This window comes from Gigantopelta aegis, chromosome 2 (genome assembly GCF_016097555.1).
Source record: "Gigantopelta aegis isolate Gae_Host chromosome 2, Gae_host_genome, whole genome shotgun sequence".
Classification (NCBI taxonomy): domain Eukaryota; kingdom Metazoa; phylum Mollusca; class Gastropoda; order Neomphalida; family Peltospiridae; genus Gigantopelta; species Gigantopelta aegis.
In genome coordinates, this window is record NC_054700.1 from 5,352,751 (window position 1) to 5,374,582 (window position 21,832).

A 21,832-nucleotide genomic window follows, 5' to 3' on the forward strand; every position below is an offset into this window, starting at 1 on the left:
CCTAGAAAATAGAATGATGTCTTTGTGAGCGACTGGTTTATGTTCACTCTACTGTCTCGGTATACGGAATGTTCTTAGGAAATAGAATGATGCCTTTGGGGTGACTGTTGTATGTTTACTTTACTGTCCTGTATCCAGAATGTTCCTAGAAAATAGAATGATGTATTTGGGGAGACTGCTGTATGTTTACTTTACTGTATCGTATACAGAATGTTCCCAGAAAACAGAATTATTTTTGTGTGAGACTTGTACTAGAGGGCAGTACGTAGCCCAGTGATAGAGCACTCATCTGGTGCGCGGTCATTTAGGATCGATCACTGTCGGTAGACCGATTGGGCTATTTCTCATTCCATTCAGTGCTTCACGATTGTAATATCAAAGGCTGTGGTACGTGCTATCCTGTCTGTGAGATGGTACATAAAACGACCCCATGCAACTAATGAAAAAATGTAGCGTGTTTTCTCTCTATGACTATGTCACAATTATCAAATTTTAGACATGCAACAGCCGATGATTAATAAATCAATGTGCTCTAGTTAAACAAAACAGACTTTAACTTTATACTGGATATATGAATCCTTTGAGACGGGGAAAAAAAGACCCAATCGGACAGCTGAGGAGGTTCGATCCTACGATCCAAAAAAGCACAGGCTAGCAGCGCTCTACCGGCTGAGCCAAATCAGCCCCAACATGTTTATTACAGCTTTAGCTGTGCCTGTAACAGATCGACAAAAACTGACTTAACAGGCCATTAATTCACTGTTGAATTTTATATTGATGCGGTTCATCATTTAATGTTTAAATTTACCATACTTTGACACCCAATAGCTGATGTATTTTTCGTGCTGGGTGTCGTTAAACATCTATTCTCTTCTATTCTAACAGACCCTTAACAGTATGCAAATACACACTTAACGTACAGGTTGAGACAAGTAAGAGTTGCGAATCTGACACCTACACATGTTTTTACAAAAGAATCAATATTCAACTCTTTTGGACTCTCCGACATAAATAAATCGACCTGGCTTCTACACTACATTTTCCATTAGTAAATGCTATTATATAATATGATGATACTAAATTACAGCTTTAAGGGATACTCTGGGAATGAAATGTCATAGAAGAGTGGCTTGTGAATGAATGAATGAATGAATGAATGAATGTTTAACGACACCCCAGCACGAAAAATACATCGGCTATTGGGTGTCAAACTATGGTAATGCAAATAAATAAAGTGATGATCAACATCAATATAAAAATTCAAGGTTTAAACAAAAACAGTGTAAAGAACAGTGTAAAGAACTGTGCAAAAACACAAATATCACAGAATTTTACGGATACTGAATTTTACTCAAAACTTCAATTTTGTGCTGTATTGGCCATTCTCAAAGAGAATGTTACACCCCTGCACCACGGTGAAGTTACAGCACGCGCGTGGGCTTGTGTACCGGATACCCCACTTAGTGCGGGTCTGCTCTGTAAAAGTCTTTTGAAACCGTCTTATTATGTCTTGGCTATGAATTTGTGTTAAATCGGCCAATCGTTTAAATATCCATACCGTATCTGACGCTAGAGGGACGGGACGAAGCCAAGTGGTAAAGCGCTCGCTCGATGCGCGGTCGGTCTGGGATCGATGCCCGTCGGTGGGTCCATTGGGCTATTTCTCGTTCCAGCCAGCGCACCACGACTCGTATGTACTACCCTGTCTGTGGGATGGTGCATATAAAAGAACCCTTGCTGCTAATCGAAAAGAGTAGCCCATAGAGGGCGACAGCGGGTTTCCTCTCTCAATATATGTGTGGTCCTTAACCATATGTCTGACGTCATATAACCGTAACTAAAATGTGTTGAGTGCGTCGTTAAATTTTTCTATTTCTCATATGATTGTTTATATAGGAATACTCTATACTATGAGAAAATCAAGAACCATATTTAGCGACAATAGTAATTTTTATTAGAATTTTATTGTCTTTAATATCTTTACTCCAGCAATTAAGGAATTAATGAAGGATACTTATATCGACTATTTTGTGTGAAATAAATGTAAATGTATGCATTAATGAACGAATGAATGAATACATATAGATGGACGAATAGATGGATGAATGCATGCATGAATGAATGAATGAATGAATGAATGATTGCATAAATGAATGATTTAATGATTGAATGGATCATTACTATTTATAATCAGGCCCAACACCTTTAACAAAGTGAAAATTGTTTTCTAGATACACCAGCGGAATAGCTTATAAATACAGTGGTCACTTTGACGGACCATTCTTCATCAGCCAAGTGACATGCAATGGAAACGAATCATCTATTGACAACTGCACGACAGGATCTGAAATATGTGACAGACACAACGCTGCCGCCGTCCTGTGTTACAAGACTGAAGGTAAAACTAACATAAGAAAAGGAGGTGTGTAGCATGGGGTTACATTATAGTGACTATACACTAATGGAAATAAATAACTGAACACAGATATAGCAACAGAAACTAGCTAGTTGCATCCACAAATCCATAATGTAAGGAAGTTAATCTTATAACCGACATTCAAACCATGATTGTATTATTTTTGTTTTCCCTACTAACTTGTAGTAGTTTTAATACAAATTAATTTGATCTTAAAGCCCAATACCTTGCCAAGCCCATTATGTCTTTGACCACCTCACAGGGAAGGCTAGATCTGGCCCATCATATAATGATTATTTTAGAGTGATGTCAATAGCATTGATTCAAGTCGGATCTTGTAATGTAGACATAGATAGAGTTGCAATAAGATTCTAGCCGGTCGCAAGGAGAGGGGTGGTGGTGGTGGTGGTGGTGGTGGTGGGGGGGGGGGGGGGGGGGGGTTGTTGTCGGGGGCGCAGTTGCAACCCCAGACAATTATGACAAAGTTTTCTTTTTAATTTGAAAGTTACCTTTTATTATGTCTACCGGAAGGAGACGGTCCATTACTGTGCCCGATTCATTTTGTTCATTTTGTCCAGCCACCCCACGTATTGCAGATTAAGTACGGCTCTGGGATAAAATCATTGTTTATTTTCAGCTCCTAAGATCCAGCTGACGCCCCCGGGACAGAACAAGGGTCGCGTGGAGGCGGTGATAAACGGCGACGCAGGCCGCATCTGCTCTGATGGTTGGGGCAACTACGACGCAAGGGTCGCCTGTACTCAACTCGGCTTCAACTACGGGGTGGCGCTCAAGTGAGTTGTTTTGTCTTCTGTTAATCTAATTAAAGGGTCTGTCCTCAGTTTGCAGCAATGGTTAACATTACACACCACCATTAATTACTCCCTGCAGTTCAATACACTTTCTATATCAGAATATATTCTGTGAAAAATACAACACTACTGAGAGGGTCATGTGACTATTAATTTTAGGGAGTGCTCTCATCTGACAAGTACCGTGTAAAAAATCAACATAGGTCGAACCACGAACTTTTCCAGTTAACGGCCCCATATGCCCGACCTGCCTCGTGTTGCTGCTATGCAATTGGCACCATACCACTTCTACAATTGTTATCAGGTAGTACTACATATAACAAGTAACTTCAAACCAATGGGTATATTTAAATACTACAGTGGTCAACCTACGTGTAATCAACAAAAGAAAGATTTCAAAAAGCATATCAGAGACTTTTTAACGACATATTAAATATATGTAATTCTTCATAAAATATTAGTGAATGTATATTAAATGTGCTTCTGATTGTCCAAATGTTTGTTCTAGGTCAAAATTCATTTTATTTCCTTAATTAATTTTGTACGTATGAACGTATTTGGAGACCAAATCCAGTTTAGGCTACTTACAAGTATTAAGATTAGAAGCAGATTAAATATACAGACACTGATATTCTAAACAAGAAAATACAACATGTATATTTGTTTTGTAATTTTAATCTTAAAAGAGTTTATTAGTCGGAAACATCTTACAATGGCAGCGAAGACAGGACAGTCTCTTTAATTAATTCTAAGAATATACATTGTTGTAAAGTAATACACAATATTTCTATTTCTATATTATAATATATGTGGGCTCAGTCAGTAATGTAGGCCTAAGACTGTATGATCATTAGTTTATAAATGAGCTGTATGAATGTTGAAAAAAGCTTCCCACCAAAAGTGTTTATTAATTTTTGTTTTGAAATGAAGATATTGTACCCACACGCCAATTACCTCTCAATTTCTTATGTACAGAAATTCTGTCCTGATTAACAATATTGTTGGTCATAATGCTAATACTATTTTTTTTAAATCAGAAATATGCACAATACAGAGCCACGGAATCACTACATATCTGGTGCTTTGTCTATGGGGAAGAGGGTGGGTGGTGGAGGATCTAGATCAGTTAGTAGAGCTGCTTACGACGTAGGATCGAATCAGCTCAGTGGAACCATTGTCAGATTGTTGTATCAATGACTGTGTTATGTGCTGTCCTGTCTGTGGGAAAGTGAATATAAAAGAGCCCTTGCTGCTAATAGAAAAAATGTAGCGGATTTCCTCTAAAGACTACTTGTGGAAATTACCAAATGTTTCACATCCAGTATCCAATAATTAATTAATCAATGTGCTCTAATGGTGGTAATAAACAAAACAAAACTTTAACTGTCTATAGGTTGACTGCCACCTAATATATTATTATTCGCCTCTCTGTAGGTATCCCCGGGGTAGTTCGACGGTGTTCATGTCTCAGTTGAAGTGTTCAGGAAAGGAAGAGACTGTGTTCCGCTGTGCTAACGCCGGCTGGCCAGCGCCTGTTGGAGACAAGTGTCTGGCCGATGATGCACAGGATGCTGGCGTCTTCTGTTTCTCAAATGGTAGGTGTCGTGTCTAGTGAATTGAGTATTTTTATCAAAACAAATGCTTCATATGTGATGTGTACTAAGATACAGAGGTGGCGAGAGAGGTGGGGGGGGGGGGGGGGGAGGGGGGGTTGGGGGTAGTGTAGGATCTAATGAACTGAACATTTTTGAGAACAAAAGATTCATTTTGTAGCGGGCAGGCTGATTTCCCCCCGAATTAAATGAAAATGCCCTAATCTGGATAAGAATATTTATTCATCTAAGTATTACTGCCAAACGGCCTTATAGGGTTGAAAACTAATATCTTGAGAAGAATGATGAAAATCCATTGAGAAAACGTTTCAGGCAAGCTAATTTTGCCCAAATATCTCTCATCTTTTTTGCCCGAATTTGAGGATTTGCTTCAGCCCTGGTGGTGGTGGTGGTGGTGTGTGTGTGTGTCTGTGTGTGTGCGTGCGTGCGTGCGTGTATGTGTGTGTGTGCAGTTGCCCCCTTGTCCCCCGTTTCGTACACTTATGTTTTCAAGAGAAATTCGTGTCATGCTTACACTACCTTGTATTCGTTAGGTGTTTTGTAGGTTAAGTACTTGATACAATATATGTGGTTGATTTTTATAATGTTTATACTGGTTAATGCTACATAGTGATTATGCAAAAATTATGGTTCAGAAAATCCAAGTTTATTATTTGTGATACGGGTGTACGTACAACAGTATGCCAAGCTACAATGCCTAGCAAAATTGATGAATCCATAACAGACGATATACTTCTATTTTCCACTACTGGACTTCAACAAGAGGATCTTCGTCCCCTTAATATTCTATTGTTAATACGCATGCTCCAATGTTTCAGTTCGAGTAAGACATGGAACTGTGGGAAAGAATATGGCGGTGGGGAGGTTGAGTATGACAACCGGAACTGCTTGGAATCCTGTCTGCGCCGACTCATTCGATGACCCGGATGCCAAAGTGGCCTGTCGGGATATGGGCTTTTCGAGATCAAAGATTCTAAGGGTGACGAGATCGGTGCACTACCCGAACTACATCACCCAGCTGCGGATGCACGGGGAACGAACCCAGTCTGGTGAACTGCACGTACAGGAAGTCAGCCTGTCCCTTCAGGGCTGGGCAGGCCAGGGTTCTCTGCTTCGAAGAAACCTCTAATTCAGGTATTGTCAAACAGAAATGATAGAATTGTGAATGAAAATAAAAAATGTGATTCATCCTTAAAATTGATAAATACAAACAGCTATATGCAACGTTTCAATGATTGTAATTTTTTACACCATAGATATAAATTTTACTATTATCCCCACCTTTGACGTGTATCAGACAAAATGGGGTCGAGTTTTAAAGTGACAGACCCTAGTTTTTAAATACTACAGCCTATTTTTCACTATTAGAGACGTTTATGATCACTGAATCAAACATTACTTATATTGTGTTTAGATTATCCATCTCCGTACAACAGAAGTGTTTCTGGTCAACCTAGTGTTTCTAATACCACAAAATGCATTTTTCATATTTTAAAAAACGCACGTGCGTCTGAGAATAACGATTATGGAGTCGCGTTTTAGTTTATTTTTAAGGGTATTTCAACGTCATAGACTCTTGTTTCACTCTGTTGTATCGAACTTTGTTACAGGTTTGTAAATTAATCGAACTTAGTGTCCATTTAAGTTACTAGTTTCAAATATACCATGAAATGCCCTTAACTACCCTAGTTCCGCACAAAAATTGTTACACTAATTATTCTATTGTAGGAATCTACAGTTGGTCCTAGTATACCGATACTAGCTAAAATCAAATTACATACATTTACTAGCCGAAAGCAACAAAGCTGTCACATCACGCACCAATGGAAGTCATTTCAGTATTTAATGATCTACGTACTCTTCGAGAACTTTGATCCTTTGAGGTTTTATTTGGTATATCAGTCCTCGCCATGAACAAAATGGAGGGGGGCGATTAATTTCCTCTCAAGTTTGCTCCCCTAACAGATTATGAGGAATCGTCTAAGATATTACCGTATTGAGCAATGCTATTTAATCCTTTTATAGTACCTTTTTGAAATTCACATACTAAGGGGCACTCAAAATTGCTTTCCTTGAACTGGTCTCAGGGAGTTGATGGGGGAACTCCCCTTAAACAGAGCGGTCTGGTATAATGCCATCTGTACTCACAGTAATCCTCATTTGTACTTCAGACGTGAAGTTCACCATCCAGAACGACAACAGCGGCCGTGTCCTTGTGGAGAGGTATGGCCTCAACGGGACGATCTGCGAAGAAGACTGGGACGACGTTGACGCTGACGTCATCTGCAAGGAGAAAGGATTCGCTGGAGGGATTCGGTTCGGCACCATCAGCTCCAGCCTGTACGACCTCGTCTGGTTCTCCGGGGTGAACTGCACAGGGAAGGAGGACAGTTTGATGAAGTGTGCCATGAACAGCACCGTCAGTGAAAAGTGTAGGAACTCGCAGACGTCAGCTGGGGTCCTGTGCTATTCCTCTACAGGTGGGTACATGCAGCCAAAACTCTTCAAAGTCATTGATCCTAATACTTCTCGAGGTACCATTGGTGGATCGAGACGGGGACACAGACACTACCCTAAACCCTCGTTTCTGAACATCTTTATTTCAAAATGGTCCAGGGAGAATATCCCTGAACCTTTACAGATCTCGCTACCTTTACCTTTTTAGAATGTTATGACGTCCCCATTTACAATTTCTTTTGCATAAAATATATTTTGATCTACCACAGAGATCAGGGCTCGAGCTAAAAAAACCTATTTACTTAATTCTTTAATGACGTCTCATATGTGTAATTTATTTGGAGTTGTCATGATGTTAACGTATCTGAATCTATGAGTCTTAAGTCTAGACTCTAAAAGGTTTATAAGCTCCAGGCTAGAATTTAAGATGAATATCTATATTATATCCTCGACTGTTTATTTTTTGTGAGCCTAAGCGAGTATCCGATTCTTACTACTCAAATTAACACAAATACTTTAAAAAGTCTACCAACCAGTATAAACTACCAATCGTCTTGAAAGGTCACCTTTGGTACTCTTAGATAACTGCTTAACACAGGTTTAACGGTTGTTTCTAATGGCCTTACGTATTTGAAATTTTCCTCTAGAAAAAGATTTCTAACACCGACACACCAACCCCCCCAAAAAAACACAACAACAACAACACACAACAACAACAACAACAACAACAACAACAGAAAAAACACATCAAAACCCCACCCCCAAACAAATCCACAGCAAAATCAAAAACAAAAAACAAACAAAACAAAACAAAATAAATACACATACACATAAAATGATGATGATGATGATGATAATAAAATATCCCAAACAAAATAAGACGCTATGTTAAAATACCTTTAACATTGCTGATACAGGTTCTAGCAATATAACAAATTGGACCTAATGTACGCTTTTCTCTTACAGGGGTTAGCGTTAGACTTGCAGGCGGCAAAACGAATTACGGCAGAGTTGAAATCCAGTACGATGGTCAATGGGGGACAGTCTGCGATTACGCCTGGTCTAGGTACGACGCACGTGCTCTTTGCCGCCAACTCGGCTTCGTCGAAGGAATAGCCTACGCCAGATCTAGGTACGGGCGTGGACAGGGACCCGTGTATCTAGATGACATGCGCTGTCGATCAGACGACCAGTCGATTTTCGCGTGTCCAAACCGAGGCTGGAATAACAGCGCGCGATACTGCATAGATCACGACAATGACGCAGGGGTGTACTGCTTTCCTAGAGGTGAGGCATCACATTTTAATAAGGGGTGTGTCGTATATGTTCTCCAAGGAAATGTGGGTTGGAGAAATTATTGTATTAAAAATGTATTAACTTTATAATAAAATAAATCAATTTGACATTAATATCATCACCAGTAAATGTCCTCATATCCAAATGGGATTTAAAATGATTATACTTATTATACCCACGAGATTTGCTAATATTAATGTATAGAGCAACACTCCTTTTATTTTAAGTTCACTTTGAGACAAATTTTGAATATTAATACACATAATACTCTCTGTTTTACGTTTGCATGAACCGAAATCTGAATATTAACATACAGAACACTTTATTTTACGTTTGCCTGGAGCCAAATTCTGAATATTAATATGTAGAACACTCATTTTGTTTTACGTTTACTTGGAGCCAAACTCTGAATATTAATGTACAGAACACTATATTTTTTTTAAGTTCACTTGGAGCCAAATTCTGAATATTAATATACAGAACACTCTTTTGTTTTACGTTTACTTAGAGCCGAACTCTGAATATTAATATACAGTACACTTTCTTTGTTTAATGTTCACATGGAGCCAAATTCTGCATATTAATATACAGAACACTCTATATTAAGTTCGCCTGGAGCGAAGCTCTGAATATTAATATACAGAACACTATTTTTGTGTTAAGTTTGCTTGGAGCCAAACTATGAATTTGGCTATGGATATCTTCTGGACTTTGTTTAGTACACACATAAATACCCACTAGATTCGCCAATATTAATTGTGCATATAAAACTGATATTAATATACAGAACATTTGTTTTAAGTTCGCCTGGAGCCTAACTCTGAATATTAATATACAGAACACTCTGTTTATTTTAAGTTCGTCTGGAGCCTAATTCAGAGTACGGCGCTGTGGAGGTATGGACGGGCTTCGCGTACACCCTGGTCTGTGCCGACGGATTCGGCGATAACGAGGCGACTGTCGTCTGCCGCGAGATGGGCTTCGCGTCCGGAAAATCCGTCTGCTGCTCGTCGTTCGGCATCGTCGACCGGAGCGTGGCCATCGCCAACGTCAGATGCAGTGGCTTGGAGGCGTCTCTGTTCAACTGCAGCCACGACCTCTCCTACTCGCTGTGTGACTCGAACCAGTACGCGTCAGTGGTGTGTTCCAACGTCACAGACAACACTGGAGGTTAGCATTGTTTGTTTATACTTATTTTCTTGCTCACATCCAATTAAGATTCAAGCACGCTGTCCTGGGCACACACCCATGGCTATAGGGGCTCACATTTTTGTACGGGGGTACGGGGTGGGCAGAGACTAAGTTTTCCCGGTATTAAACGAAAATGCCCGAATCTGGATAACAATATGTGTTCATATTATCGTTACTGCCAAACAGCTATATAGGGTTGCAAGCAAAACACTACAGATTTGTTTCAAGAATTATAACTAATATTGTGGGTAGAATGATGGAAAAGGTTTGAGGCCAGCTCATTTTGCCAAAATATCTGTATCGTTTTCAGGATTTGCACCAGCACCCCCACTCGCATTGTTTCGTCGTTTATACACGCCGCAGGTATCTGGGCTGTCTGTCCAGGGCAGTGGGTTAGTTGTTAGTGGTCAGTAAGAGTGTAGTGGCCTTGTCAAACTCCTTCTGGGTGGGAGCCAGTACCGAGGCCGGTTAAGAAAACATTTCTTTCTATTTATAGTATCAGTATATATATCATGTTTTGTTTTGAAAGTGTCCATATAAGCATGCAATGCAGCAACCATCTTTTGAATTAACAGTACTATCTTATTTGCGTTTAACCACACTTCTTACATCAGTGTTTGTTACTATGTTTACAAAAAACGTGAGCTTTGGATATGTGTATTATTATTCTATTAATATAATAGCATAGCATAGCATAGCATAGCATAAAATAGCATAGCATAGCATAGCATAGCACAGCACAGCACAGCACAGCACAGCACAGCACAGCACAGCACAGCACAGCACAGCACAGCACAGCACAGCACAGCACAGCACAGCACAGCACAGCACAGCACAGCACAGCATACAACACAGTACAATACAATAATATATAATGCAATAAAATGTGTATTGTATTGCGTTATTACACTGTTAATAATATATTGTTCCTATATTTGGTCCAGCATACACTCTACGGCTGGACAATGGCACACGAGGACGAGTCTCCGCTACGTATTTCTCTCACAAAGGATACATCTGTTCCGAAGGCTTTGATGACTATGACGCCAAGGTGGTCTGCACAGAAGCTGGGTTTCTGAACGGCGGTTTTGCCTACAAGTATTACATGAATCAACGGGATAGGATCGTCGACCACATCAGGTGGCTCACCAACGTCGGCTGCACCGGCAACGAGGACCTGCTGGAGGACTGCGCCAACGTCACGTGGGGCCACGCCACAGACTGTTCTCCTGACAGCGAGGCAGCAGTATTTTGTTACAGGGACCCTGGTATGCATTATTATACAATTTTATGTTAAGAAACCCATTACACATTTCTCTTTTATAGATACAAAACATGGATAGAAAAATGTATTACAAAGATCATGCTAATAAAGTTGTGTTACAAAAAATATTTGCATTCTGTCGTATAGAAAATTGTCCATCGCGCGTCAAAATGTTTTTGTTTTTCATTTTCCGCGGTATCGATTTTTTCCGGGCTTTTCTTGCTATGACGTAGAGTCACAATGCCATCGCGCATGAACAAGGACGTGCATTCTGATTTCAGTTTAAATTTACCCCTTATTTTGGTATCAAATATACTCACCTTTTCTGTGCAATCCATGTTTAAAAATAAAAATCAGAAAAAAAGCCGCATCAATTCTGGAACTTTGATCTGACCAGAGACTGACTTTTTGGGGGCCTTATTTGACGTCTTATTCATTTTAGTGGGGATGTAATGCCATGGTATGTTGTTTCTTTCTGGACAAGATAATCTTTACATAATAAATACCATTGCACGGCACGTGTTCTTTTTAAATGTTACACACCATCATTTGACAGAAAGTAATTCTCATTCTCTCTCTCTCTCTCTCTCTCTCTCTCTCTCTCTCTCTCTCTCTCTCTCTCTCTCTCTCTCTCTCTCTCTCTCTCTCTCTCTCTCTCTCTCTATATATATATATATATATATATATATATTGTGTGTGTGTGTTACAGTCAATCTGTGAAACCAGTCATTACGCGTAATGCCTAAACAAATCAGTCATTTCGAGAAGTGCCTGTGACCATCAGGCAATACGCGAAATGACTGAAAATTCCAGGCATTTCACGAAATGACTGAAAATCATGCAAAACGCAAAATGACTAATGTGATTCAAGTCTTATTGTTAACACTTGTATACAGGCTTTTGGTCTTAAATATTGATAAAATCACATTTCAAGAACAAACAAGGATAAGTATATTGATTAAATACGATTTAAAATACTACTTAATATTAATTCTTATTCAACTTTTGCTATAGTTTCAGATTAAAGAATCGTATAGAAAATATGCTTAATACCACTTGAATATTACAAACAGAAGGTTCTGGTAATTAATGTTTCTCTGGTTTATTCTTAAACAAACAACACAGAATCTGTTATATTATTGATGTCGTGTTATCTAGGAGCTTCTTTTCATCCCAGATTAATTGTAATGGTTCGCTGGTTTATTCTCAAACCTATCATTGCTTTGTGTTTATATAAGCAAATGGATTAAGACATGGCTACTTTCAGTGGCTTCTTCTAATCCTTTAGTACAAATCTGTGATTACAGCACCATCTGACTTTCATCTCTATAAAACTAAACGTGTTTCTGGGGTTTACTTTTGACTTAAGTTTAGTCACAGCCCCAATCACATGGTTTTACGCGGGCTAATGATATGGTTAATATGGAAATGATATCATTAATCAATCTCCAATTTCTAACATTTACATTATGGTGGAGGTGGTGGTTGGGAGGGCCTAGGGAAATGAATTAAAAATGGGGCGGACCTTCCCTTCTACTCTCCTCCGACAATCATACCCTAACCAGGACGTTATCCGATCATTTGTAGAAACCTTTTTTAAACCCTTTGTTTAAACCTTTTAACTTCTTTGTAAATAAATTATTTAACCATCAATTAAATATGTTTAGCTAATCATCTGTATAAACGTTTTAAACGTTTTTCCCCCCCCCCCCCCCCCACACACACACCTCGCTTTCCGAGTACAGTTTCTGGCTCTAGTCAGAAATCGTGCTCGAAAGGAGCGTGCTTGAACATTAAATTGATATAAGCACGTTAATTCCCGACATCTGACCTGACAGTCATTTGTGGGCATACATACATACATATATGGGGTTTACTCATAAGTTTTTCTGCTGCAACCAGTACATGATGGCAGAGTCCTATAAAGATACATTTAAAACTGAGCCTTACAAAAAGTATGAAGTTTTTAGAAAAGTGTTAATTTAATATTTCACAATGCTAGAAAATATTAAAACAGACTAGTGACATGGTACTATCTGCTATCAAAGTGATTCTATACCAATATGTTACTTTAGATGAGCTGACTACTTTAGTCTGAAATGATTTGATTTGAGTTTTTTGCGTAGGATGAGTTGTGTGGTATTATAGGCCATGATTTTCAGTCATTTCGTGAAATGCCTGGAATTTTAAGTCATTTCGCATATTGCCTGGTGGTCACAGGCACTTCGCGAAATGACTATTTGTTTAGGCATTACGAGTGATGACTGGTTTCACAGATTGACTGTAATATATATATATATATATATATATATATATATATATATATATATCCCTGTTACAGAAACTATCTATACTAACAACATTTGACAGAAGTGGGTTTCTTCCAAACTGTGGACATTATGTTAGATTTGTCATTTTGTTGACCCGAAATTCCCTAACATGGACAATGTTCTGAGGAACAATATAAGAAGACATTCCTTCCCTTTTTATCTTATGTGTGAACTGTGACGTATAAACAGTTGTTTTGAGATTGGTGAAACAAACCACTTATAGAGTTAGTCTTTCTGAAACAATAATTCGCTTGTTTATATATTTAAAAATGGCAGGCTTACAGGAATCTTCATTGCTTGTTTCATAGGAATAGGAAGCCCGACTTTCCGCCTCCAGGGTGGCACAAATATCGAGGGACGAGTTGAAGTGAACATCAACGGAACGTGGGGGACGATTTGTGGTTTGCACATGGACGACAATGCCGCGTCTATTATTTGCCGCCATTTGGGATTTCCATCAGGTGTTTCTGTTTCACCAGGGGCAAAGGGCGCAGGAAGCGGACCTGTATGGATCAATCATTTGTTTTGTTCAGGGAACGAGACCACTTTGTTTGATTGTCCCATGACAGGGCTGGGTGACAGAGATTCAAAATGCGATTCTCACCTTTTTGATGGCGCTGTTATGTGTTATTCCAAAGGTAAATATCATTAGTAGGAAATGTTTCTTAAACCAAAAACATTATGTAGTTCAGAGTATCCTAGAAATATTTCGACTCATGTTAATGGCCAATGCTATTCCATATACTGTGATAAACTAGCCACGTATTCAGTGAATTAAAGAAAGAAGCTAACCGGATTTAAGGCAACCACATATCTTATTATTATTATTATTACGTTATTATGTACCTAATTACCATAGAGTGCTGTACAGAACGTTTCTTTTGGTAGCACAAGCAGAAAGCTGCATGGCTAGTCAATGAAAACCTAACCTTTTACTGTTAACAAGTATAATGCTAAATGTCATGGAACTAAACACAGTACGACATGGTCTTGCTATCTGTGTATACCAATGGAAATAAACAAGCGATCACACCAATATTTTAACAGGAAACAGTAACTGCAACCCAAATCCTCGTCCTCGGTGTAAGAAAGTTATCTGTGTTATTGACATTTAATCTCATGATACTGACATTCAGTTCCACACTACATACGTGTACTTAATTTATACAGACATTACGATGCTAATAGTGACTAAATTCTGGTCTACAATACCAACTGTTTTCTTATTCTTTCTCTCATATATTTAAAATGTTTTGTTCTTGCAGTACGTTTGGCTGGTGATATGATCAGCAAGCGACACGACTACGGTCGTTTGGAAGTGAATGTCAACGAAAGCTGGGTGGCCGTATGCGACACTGGCTTCAACAGCGCCGCGGTGGATGTTGCCTGCAGACAGCTCGGCTTCAAGCACGGCAAGAGGCAGTGCTGCTCCGCTCTGGGCCCCATACCTACAGGCATGTCCATTGTGAGTAGCATCCAGTGTTCTGGAAATGAGGCTGATCTGGCATCGTGCAAGACTGACATGACAAAATGTTCCAGTGGAAACTACGTGTCTGTTGTCTGCAGAAAGGAACCATTTGAAGATGGTATGTATAGTTCAGTTAGTCTGGGGTAATGCAACATAAATCACACTGATGCAGGCATTTTCCACCATGAATAAAATAAGGATTAATTCATATGAATTTATCTGCGTTGAAAACAAATTAAACTTTCATCATTTGCTTACACGCATAAACATTTAGGCTACTACTTCATGTGATGGGAGTTGGATGTTGTTTTCAAGAAAACTGCTTTGGTAAAATTCGTTCATACAAAAAATGTCCTTTACCCCCAAAAATGGTTTGTGTTCTAATCAGGTATGTACGCATGTAACGGACTATCCCGGCCAATGTATGCCTAGGTATACAAGTATTATTATTTACAGGTTTCAGACTTGCCTTTTCACATGACAGCTTCTTTGGTCTTGTGAACATCAGTCGAAACAATATCTGGGGATCAATATGTGCCCATGGTTGGGGCGATGGTGAAGCCGCCTCGGCGTGTCGACAGCTGGGATACCTCAACGGGGTCGCCATCGCACCAACAGACCTAGAGGACGGATTCCCGGTCATAATGGGCCATGTGAAATGCAGCAACCGAAGTGGAAATCTATCTGCATGCAGCCATGATGGATTCGATGGTGCCCATGGTTGTTCCAGATCTAGAAAAGGGGCATCAGCTCTTTGCACGGATTCTGCAAGTGAGTTCGTTTTGATGTTCTGCTGTATTTGTTTACAGTTGCTTCTTCATTCTTTTTCTTCTTTCTTTTTTTTCTCCTTTATTTGTTTACAAATCATTTGTTTTTCCTTCCATTTACATATCGTCCTTTTAATTTTGTCAACTTTCTCGCCAATTAATTTTTCTATCTCTTTTTTTCCCAATAATTAAACACTTATTAAAATACATTTTATGATGACGTAATGAACAAAAATGTCCCCTAAGGTCAGTAGTATTTGTAGTACTTTTGATGTCCACGACAGTTAAGACCATTCTTTCTGCATTTTACTACCACTGACCCTCCCCACGTAAGTGTATGGGCCCGTATTTATAATTATTCAGTATAGTCTCAAGACTCTGCCTTAGACGAAACTGCATCTATTTCAATATGCTTGATGCCCTGATATAGAGTATTAGATAAGCCAAATTTTCCAAGAACTACTAATTCTGAAACAATAGATGTTTAATATCAAAGCTCAAAATTAACCATTTAAAGGGACATTCCTGAGTTTGCTACATTTTTAAAGATGTTATCGACTAAAAAGGAGTTTTTAACGATTGTAATTACATATCAAATATACTTTTCTACATATTAGTGGCTGTATATTAAACGTGTTTCTGATCGCTTTAATATTTGTACTAGGTTAATTTCATTTTATTTCCAAAACGTGGTTTTTTTCGTTCTTACGAAATTATTTGAAAACAAAATCCAGTTTGGGCCTCTTACAAATATTAATAAAAAAATTTTATTTAGAAATCAAAGTTGTTAAAAATCTGTTAAAGCAAAAGTTTGAAATAGAAAGGTTTATTTTATATAAAAATTGCAAATACGAAATGTTTAATAAACAATGGGCTCCATGGGCTAATTTATTTAATGATAACGATTAAATTAAATATATGATGTTAGCTTAAGTTTGTTCTTGTCTATGGCTTGTTTGGAGATAGCGGAAAACAAGAAAAATAAACATACACCTCACGTATAACCGTATCTCGTCTTCTACCCCTTTTTTCTCTTTCTTATCCTCTCTCTTCTCTTTATAATATCCCAGATTAAACCAATTACGACTCTTGTACCCATTTACATTGATGCCTTTTTGCATATATGTATGTGTATATATGTGCGAATCTATGTATGTACATATGTGTATGTATCGGAGGACATCTGGGTACGTGTGTGCGTATTTGTTTGTGTATGGATATATGTGTTGTATATTTATTATATGTACAACAGTGATTTGGGGCTCCCATCCCTGACACTGCTATGTTTGTGATCTGGGACAATAAAAAAAATAAAAAAATATTAAGACGACCAAAAACACATTGAATATACAGACACTAATATTCTAAACAAGAAAATATATTTAATATGTAAGTTTAATCGTAGAAATATTTTATTAGTTGGAAACATCTTACAATGCAGCAAAGTCAGGAATGTCCCTTTAAATTGAAACCAAATTTAATTTGTATAGCTTTCAAATTCAGAATATTAAGGTTTAACATGCACATTCATACACACAGTTTCTGAAAAAAATAATAGTGACAAATTGCTCGTTTGGTGTTTTATCTAGGAGGAATCGAATATCGTCTGGCTCCGGGGTCGTTTAACAGAGGATCCGCTCAGGTGTTCTTTGAAGGGAAGTGGGGTCTCATTTCGCGACTAAATTTCGGCGAGACAGAGGCATCTGTTTTCTGCAAGACTCTAGGTTACGTGGGAGGAGAGGTTATGTACACGTCTAACCCCAGGAGGTCTTCAGAGTCGATCGTCATCTCGTATGTGAAGTGCCAGGGCAACGAGACAGCCTTCCATCACTGTAAAGCTACCTGGGATCCCGAGCGCAACAGATACATATCATCGACTTTTGCTGCATCTGTTGAATGTTTCAGAGCAGGTGAGTGCATTTATAAACATACCTTTTATATGCTGTACAGGCATTACTAAACCAAATAACATCCGGCTGGGTCTACGTTCGAAGTGCACCAAACTTGTGATAGAGCAGTTCATACCACAAGTCCTGTCATTGGTGATAAATGTGAGAGTGGGCAAAACAATATGCAATTTTATTTCATCTAGTACCACTGTCTCAAGTAGTCTTGTGCTTGAAACATGTATGGGGTACCTGTAAAAAAGTACTCAAATGTTGTGTGGAATTAGGGTAGTCAGAGACGTACCCATTATTTCTGAAATGAGCAGCTTATCCCCCATTTGTTTCTGATCTACTTTAAGGGTGAGGGGTGATAGTATTTATATATGTGGTGTACATGTCGATTGATACATTACAGTTAGGAATTTCAGCCACATATGTTACTATTGGGATTTGATTTGGTTATACACCCTATAGTATTGATCTCAACTACAATTAATTTGATATTCATCTGTGTCGAAAAGACGCGATCGAACTCAGTCGGTAGAACGCTCACCTAAGATGCTTCGGTTGTTGGATCCATTTGGATATAAAAGATGCCTTACAAATGGAAAACAAGTTCAAGTTTCCCCTGAAGACTATGTTTCAAAATTATTAGATGTTTGACATTCAATAAATAGCCTATGATTAATAAATATATGTGCTCTTGTGCAGAAAAAAAATCTAACTTTCATCTTAGCTTATGTCCCAATTGGTCATGTAACTGATGTCACGGACTGTCATATGTTATATATGATTTGGTGCAGTAGGTTCTAATCCCGTCAGTACACACTGTTTTTATTACATAATTTGTGAAATTACTAATCTTAAAATATATCCAGCAACGTAAAGATGGAATAATGATCCATAATATAATTAGCATTAGTTATTTGCTCATAACAATCTATATTAATATGCAGCTATATTAGAAATCATCCTGATATTTTCTAAACAATTGACTGATCAGCGATTTTGGGACTGTATCGAGGAATTTTCAACCAGCTATACATATACCAGTTATACTGTGATAAAATTTAAAGTGAGATACTGAGGTGGTTCGATCCTGCGACGCTAGCACCTCAAGCGAGCACTCAACCGACAGAGCTAAATCCCGCCCCGTTTTCAGAAGTATAAAAGAAATTTTCGTTTTCTGAGATACTACAAATATTAGAACAGTCCGCTACATACGTAATCAAAATAATATTTAATGTATAGTCTCTGCATGGGCTACCTCTGTGAAAGTAAAGCTAGAAACAATCCAAATTAAGAAACTATTATCCCAGTTACGAAACAATAAAAGATATACACTTTCATAACATGCTGTAATAACAGGCCTCTGGATGTTATTTATGTTAGCAAAATCGTGCAGCTGAAAATCACTTACCCTTTATAATCTAACATTATCAAAATTACCGAAAATTAGTTTCTGATTGGTTCCAATGGTCACAGGGCGTGAAATTGAAAGCATGTTTCCCGTATAATGTGAAATCAATAATAAAAAAGTTTACATAAATGTCTCATACTCAGTATGTTCTTTGTTTTAGTGCGGTTGGACAAAGGAAAGAATGACAGCAGTGGTATTGTCAAAGTTTACCACGATGGACAATGGGGCGTAGTGTGTGCAGACAACTTCGATGATAATGCTGCAGGTGATATATCACCCTTTAATAAAACAGATAACAACACTATTCCATTATGTCATTTACACATATAGTAAAATGAATATTCAGCACATTAGTTAACTGCAACTTTAACTAAAATCAAGACGTCTGTATGCATACATGGATAAAAAGTCATATTACTCTCAAAACAGCTATAGGAAATTAAGAAATGATAAGAGATATACGCTTTCATAACATGCTGTAATATGCATGAATATGCATGAAAAGTTATATTAGACTCAAAACTGATATACGAAGTTAAGAACGATAGACAGTTTCAAATTATAATGGTCTAGTTCTTAATAAATTCTCCAAAACAGCTGCATTTCCTGTTTGCGGTTCTTTACAAAATGAGTGACTAAAAGTACTTAGTCCTCATAAACACTTTTCACTATTTTCTGTGTGATATTTAGTTAGTTTCTTGATTTAAATAGTACCCTACTACAAATACATTTATGATCATATCATGTTTGTGCTGGGGTGTCGTTGAACATAAACAACTACTACGCATCCTAGTGTTAAATACATCATTTTCACTTTTGCATAGGCGCTGTATGTAGAGAACTGGGACATGAGAAGGGAATCGCTCTTTGCTGCAGTCCATACGGATTCAACTTCGACGAGGCCCTCATAGAACAGGTGCAGTGTACTAACAACGAGAGATCGATCCTCGACTGCAATTTTAAGAAGTCTGTTAAAGGACGCAGCAAATGCTCGAGACAAAACTATGCTTCAGTCGTCTGCTACAATGGAACAAGAACAAACAGTGAGTTATTAAAGGAAATACGTTTATGGGCATCAACACTGTCGTAATGGTTGATAAACTGCTGATTTTGAACACACTAATCAATAACAGCCATTATTTTAGCTCTAAAATAAGATTTTATATCAAGTGCAATAATGTTTTGCCCTTTGATGGTACACAGATTGCATATTCAATTCTATAAGTTCTGGAATTCGATTGCACGCAACCGTTCAGTTATAAAGTAACTGATATATTGCAGACGACAAGCTATTTAATTAAATAATATTTAGATATCTGACGCGTTAAATACATTAGTTAACTGAAAAAGTATTTTTTAAAAATTGACTATTAGATATGTTTGATGTAAAAATAAATCATATTTCTCGATAGCCCAATATATTTTGTCTACCCTTATCCTGTTTATATATAAGGATGACACCACAGCTCTATATATTTCATTGAGCTCTATCCTGTTCAAGTTTTGGTTTTCTTAGCTGGTTCTGGAAGTGGCAGTCCTCACACAGACTAAGCGATTAAACGTCTTGTTACGAATCTCACGCAATTGTGGCAGTCCTCCAATGAATGAGTACCTGATCGTGGATCATGGACGCAATCATGACTTTGCTTATGATTTCCTTTCGACTCTGCCTTGTGCAGAGATACGATTTTTATTAGGCAATATTGTTTTGCCTCTATTCCCCAATACACGTTTTACAAAACAAGTTATCATTCTTTAACTTTCAGATTTTACCGTCGGCTTTAAGGGAGGATCTACCTACACAGGAGAGGTGATACTGAACTACATGGGAGTGAAGGGCCGTATCTGCAGCAGTGGTTGGGATGACCTCGATGCTGAGGTTACGTGTCACCAACTTGGTTTTACTCACGGTATTTCGTACACCCACTACAAGTCTTCCTTCTCATACTTCGGCTACACGGGACCTTACTGGACTTCAGAAGTCAACTGTACTGGGAGTGAGACTTCCCTGTCTCAGTGTCTTACTGTCCCACTTGGATCCGTTAAGAAATGCAGTGGTGATCATTTTGCAGGAGCTTTGTGCTTCAATACTGAAGGTAATTAGAATTTTTGTAATATGTTTCATTATATGTAAACAAGTATAATGAAATAGTTTTGTAATATCTTGTAGAAAGCCTTGTAAGTTATCAAACGTGTGCCAATCGTTTTGTTCGTTGTGCAATAAAATGTTTCTGTTCAGTCTCGGCCAGTGAAAAACAAAAGTATCAGCTTGGTTATGATTAGCAATAAAGAATTTTGCGCCATTTTGAATTAATTTCTATAAATTATAATATATATATACAGAACTTCACATACGTTGTTTTTACGTCCTCTTTATTGAACGAGTTTATTTTGCGCAAGAATATATATCACGAGACCGCGTAGCGGTCGAGTAGTATGCTCTTTCGAAAAATAAACGAGTGCAATAGATAGGAAGCGAAAACAACGTATGTGAAGTTCTGTATTTATTACATACCTTTTTATGTTTTACAAAAACGGCTTTTAGTTTAACGTCATAACAACACTTTGTTAAATCTATGATCAAAACTCCTTTCATGGGTTTACTTAACGTTAAAAATCATACTCTGCGGCAGCCTTGTGTAATGTTTTAAATACGATGTGACGTAATTTGTAAATCATATATGACGTCAGTAAATAAAAGGCGCTAACTGCAGTAAAAATAAAAAGGGATTTCCCCATTTAAAATTTCCAGTCCAGATCACACACGTGTGATACGAAATAAATTTATCACACGGTTTCAAAATGTCTTTATCACTATAGTAAAGATTGAATAGGTATGTAATAAAATGATTTATGCCATTTTGACAACATTAAGTTCTTCATCAACCACCAACAACCAAGGGTTTGTGAAC

The 21,832-nt window shown here is 37.9% G+C and overlaps 1 protein-coding gene across 1 annotated transcript in view; it reads left to right on the forward strand.

Moving 5' to 3' along the window:
* Window positions 1–21,832, forward strand: part of LOC121379303 (deleted in malignant brain tumors 1 protein-like) — a 55,817-nt gene that overhangs the window by 20,301 nt on the left and 13,684 nt on the right. Inside the window, exons 12-26 of the mRNA XM_041507857.1 lie at window positions 2,232–2,398; window positions 3,054–3,210; window positions 4,663–4,823; window positions 5,660–5,968; window positions 7,013–7,321; window positions 8,265–8,585; window positions 9,453–9,764; window positions 10,730–11,053; window positions 13,688–14,017; window positions 14,645–14,965; window positions 15,304–15,618; window positions 17,204–17,524; window positions 19,081–19,185; window positions 19,745–19,963; window positions 20,687–21,016. Of these exons, the coding sequence (XP_041363791.1) occupies window positions 2,232–2,398; window positions 3,054–3,210; window positions 4,663–4,823; window positions 5,660–5,968; window positions 7,013–7,321; window positions 8,265–8,585; window positions 9,453–9,764; window positions 10,730–11,053; window positions 13,688–14,017; window positions 14,645–14,965; window positions 15,304–15,618; window positions 17,204–17,524; window positions 19,081–19,185; window positions 19,745–19,963; window positions 20,687–21,016 (4,001 nt within the window). The remainder of the gene's footprint in view (window positions 1–2,231; window positions 2,399–3,053; window positions 3,211–4,662; window positions 4,824–5,659; window positions 5,969–7,012; window positions 7,322–8,264; window positions 8,586–9,452; window positions 9,765–10,729; window positions 11,054–13,687; window positions 14,018–14,644; window positions 14,966–15,303; window positions 15,619–17,203; window positions 17,525–19,080; window positions 19,186–19,744; window positions 19,964–20,686; window positions 21,017–21,832) is intronic.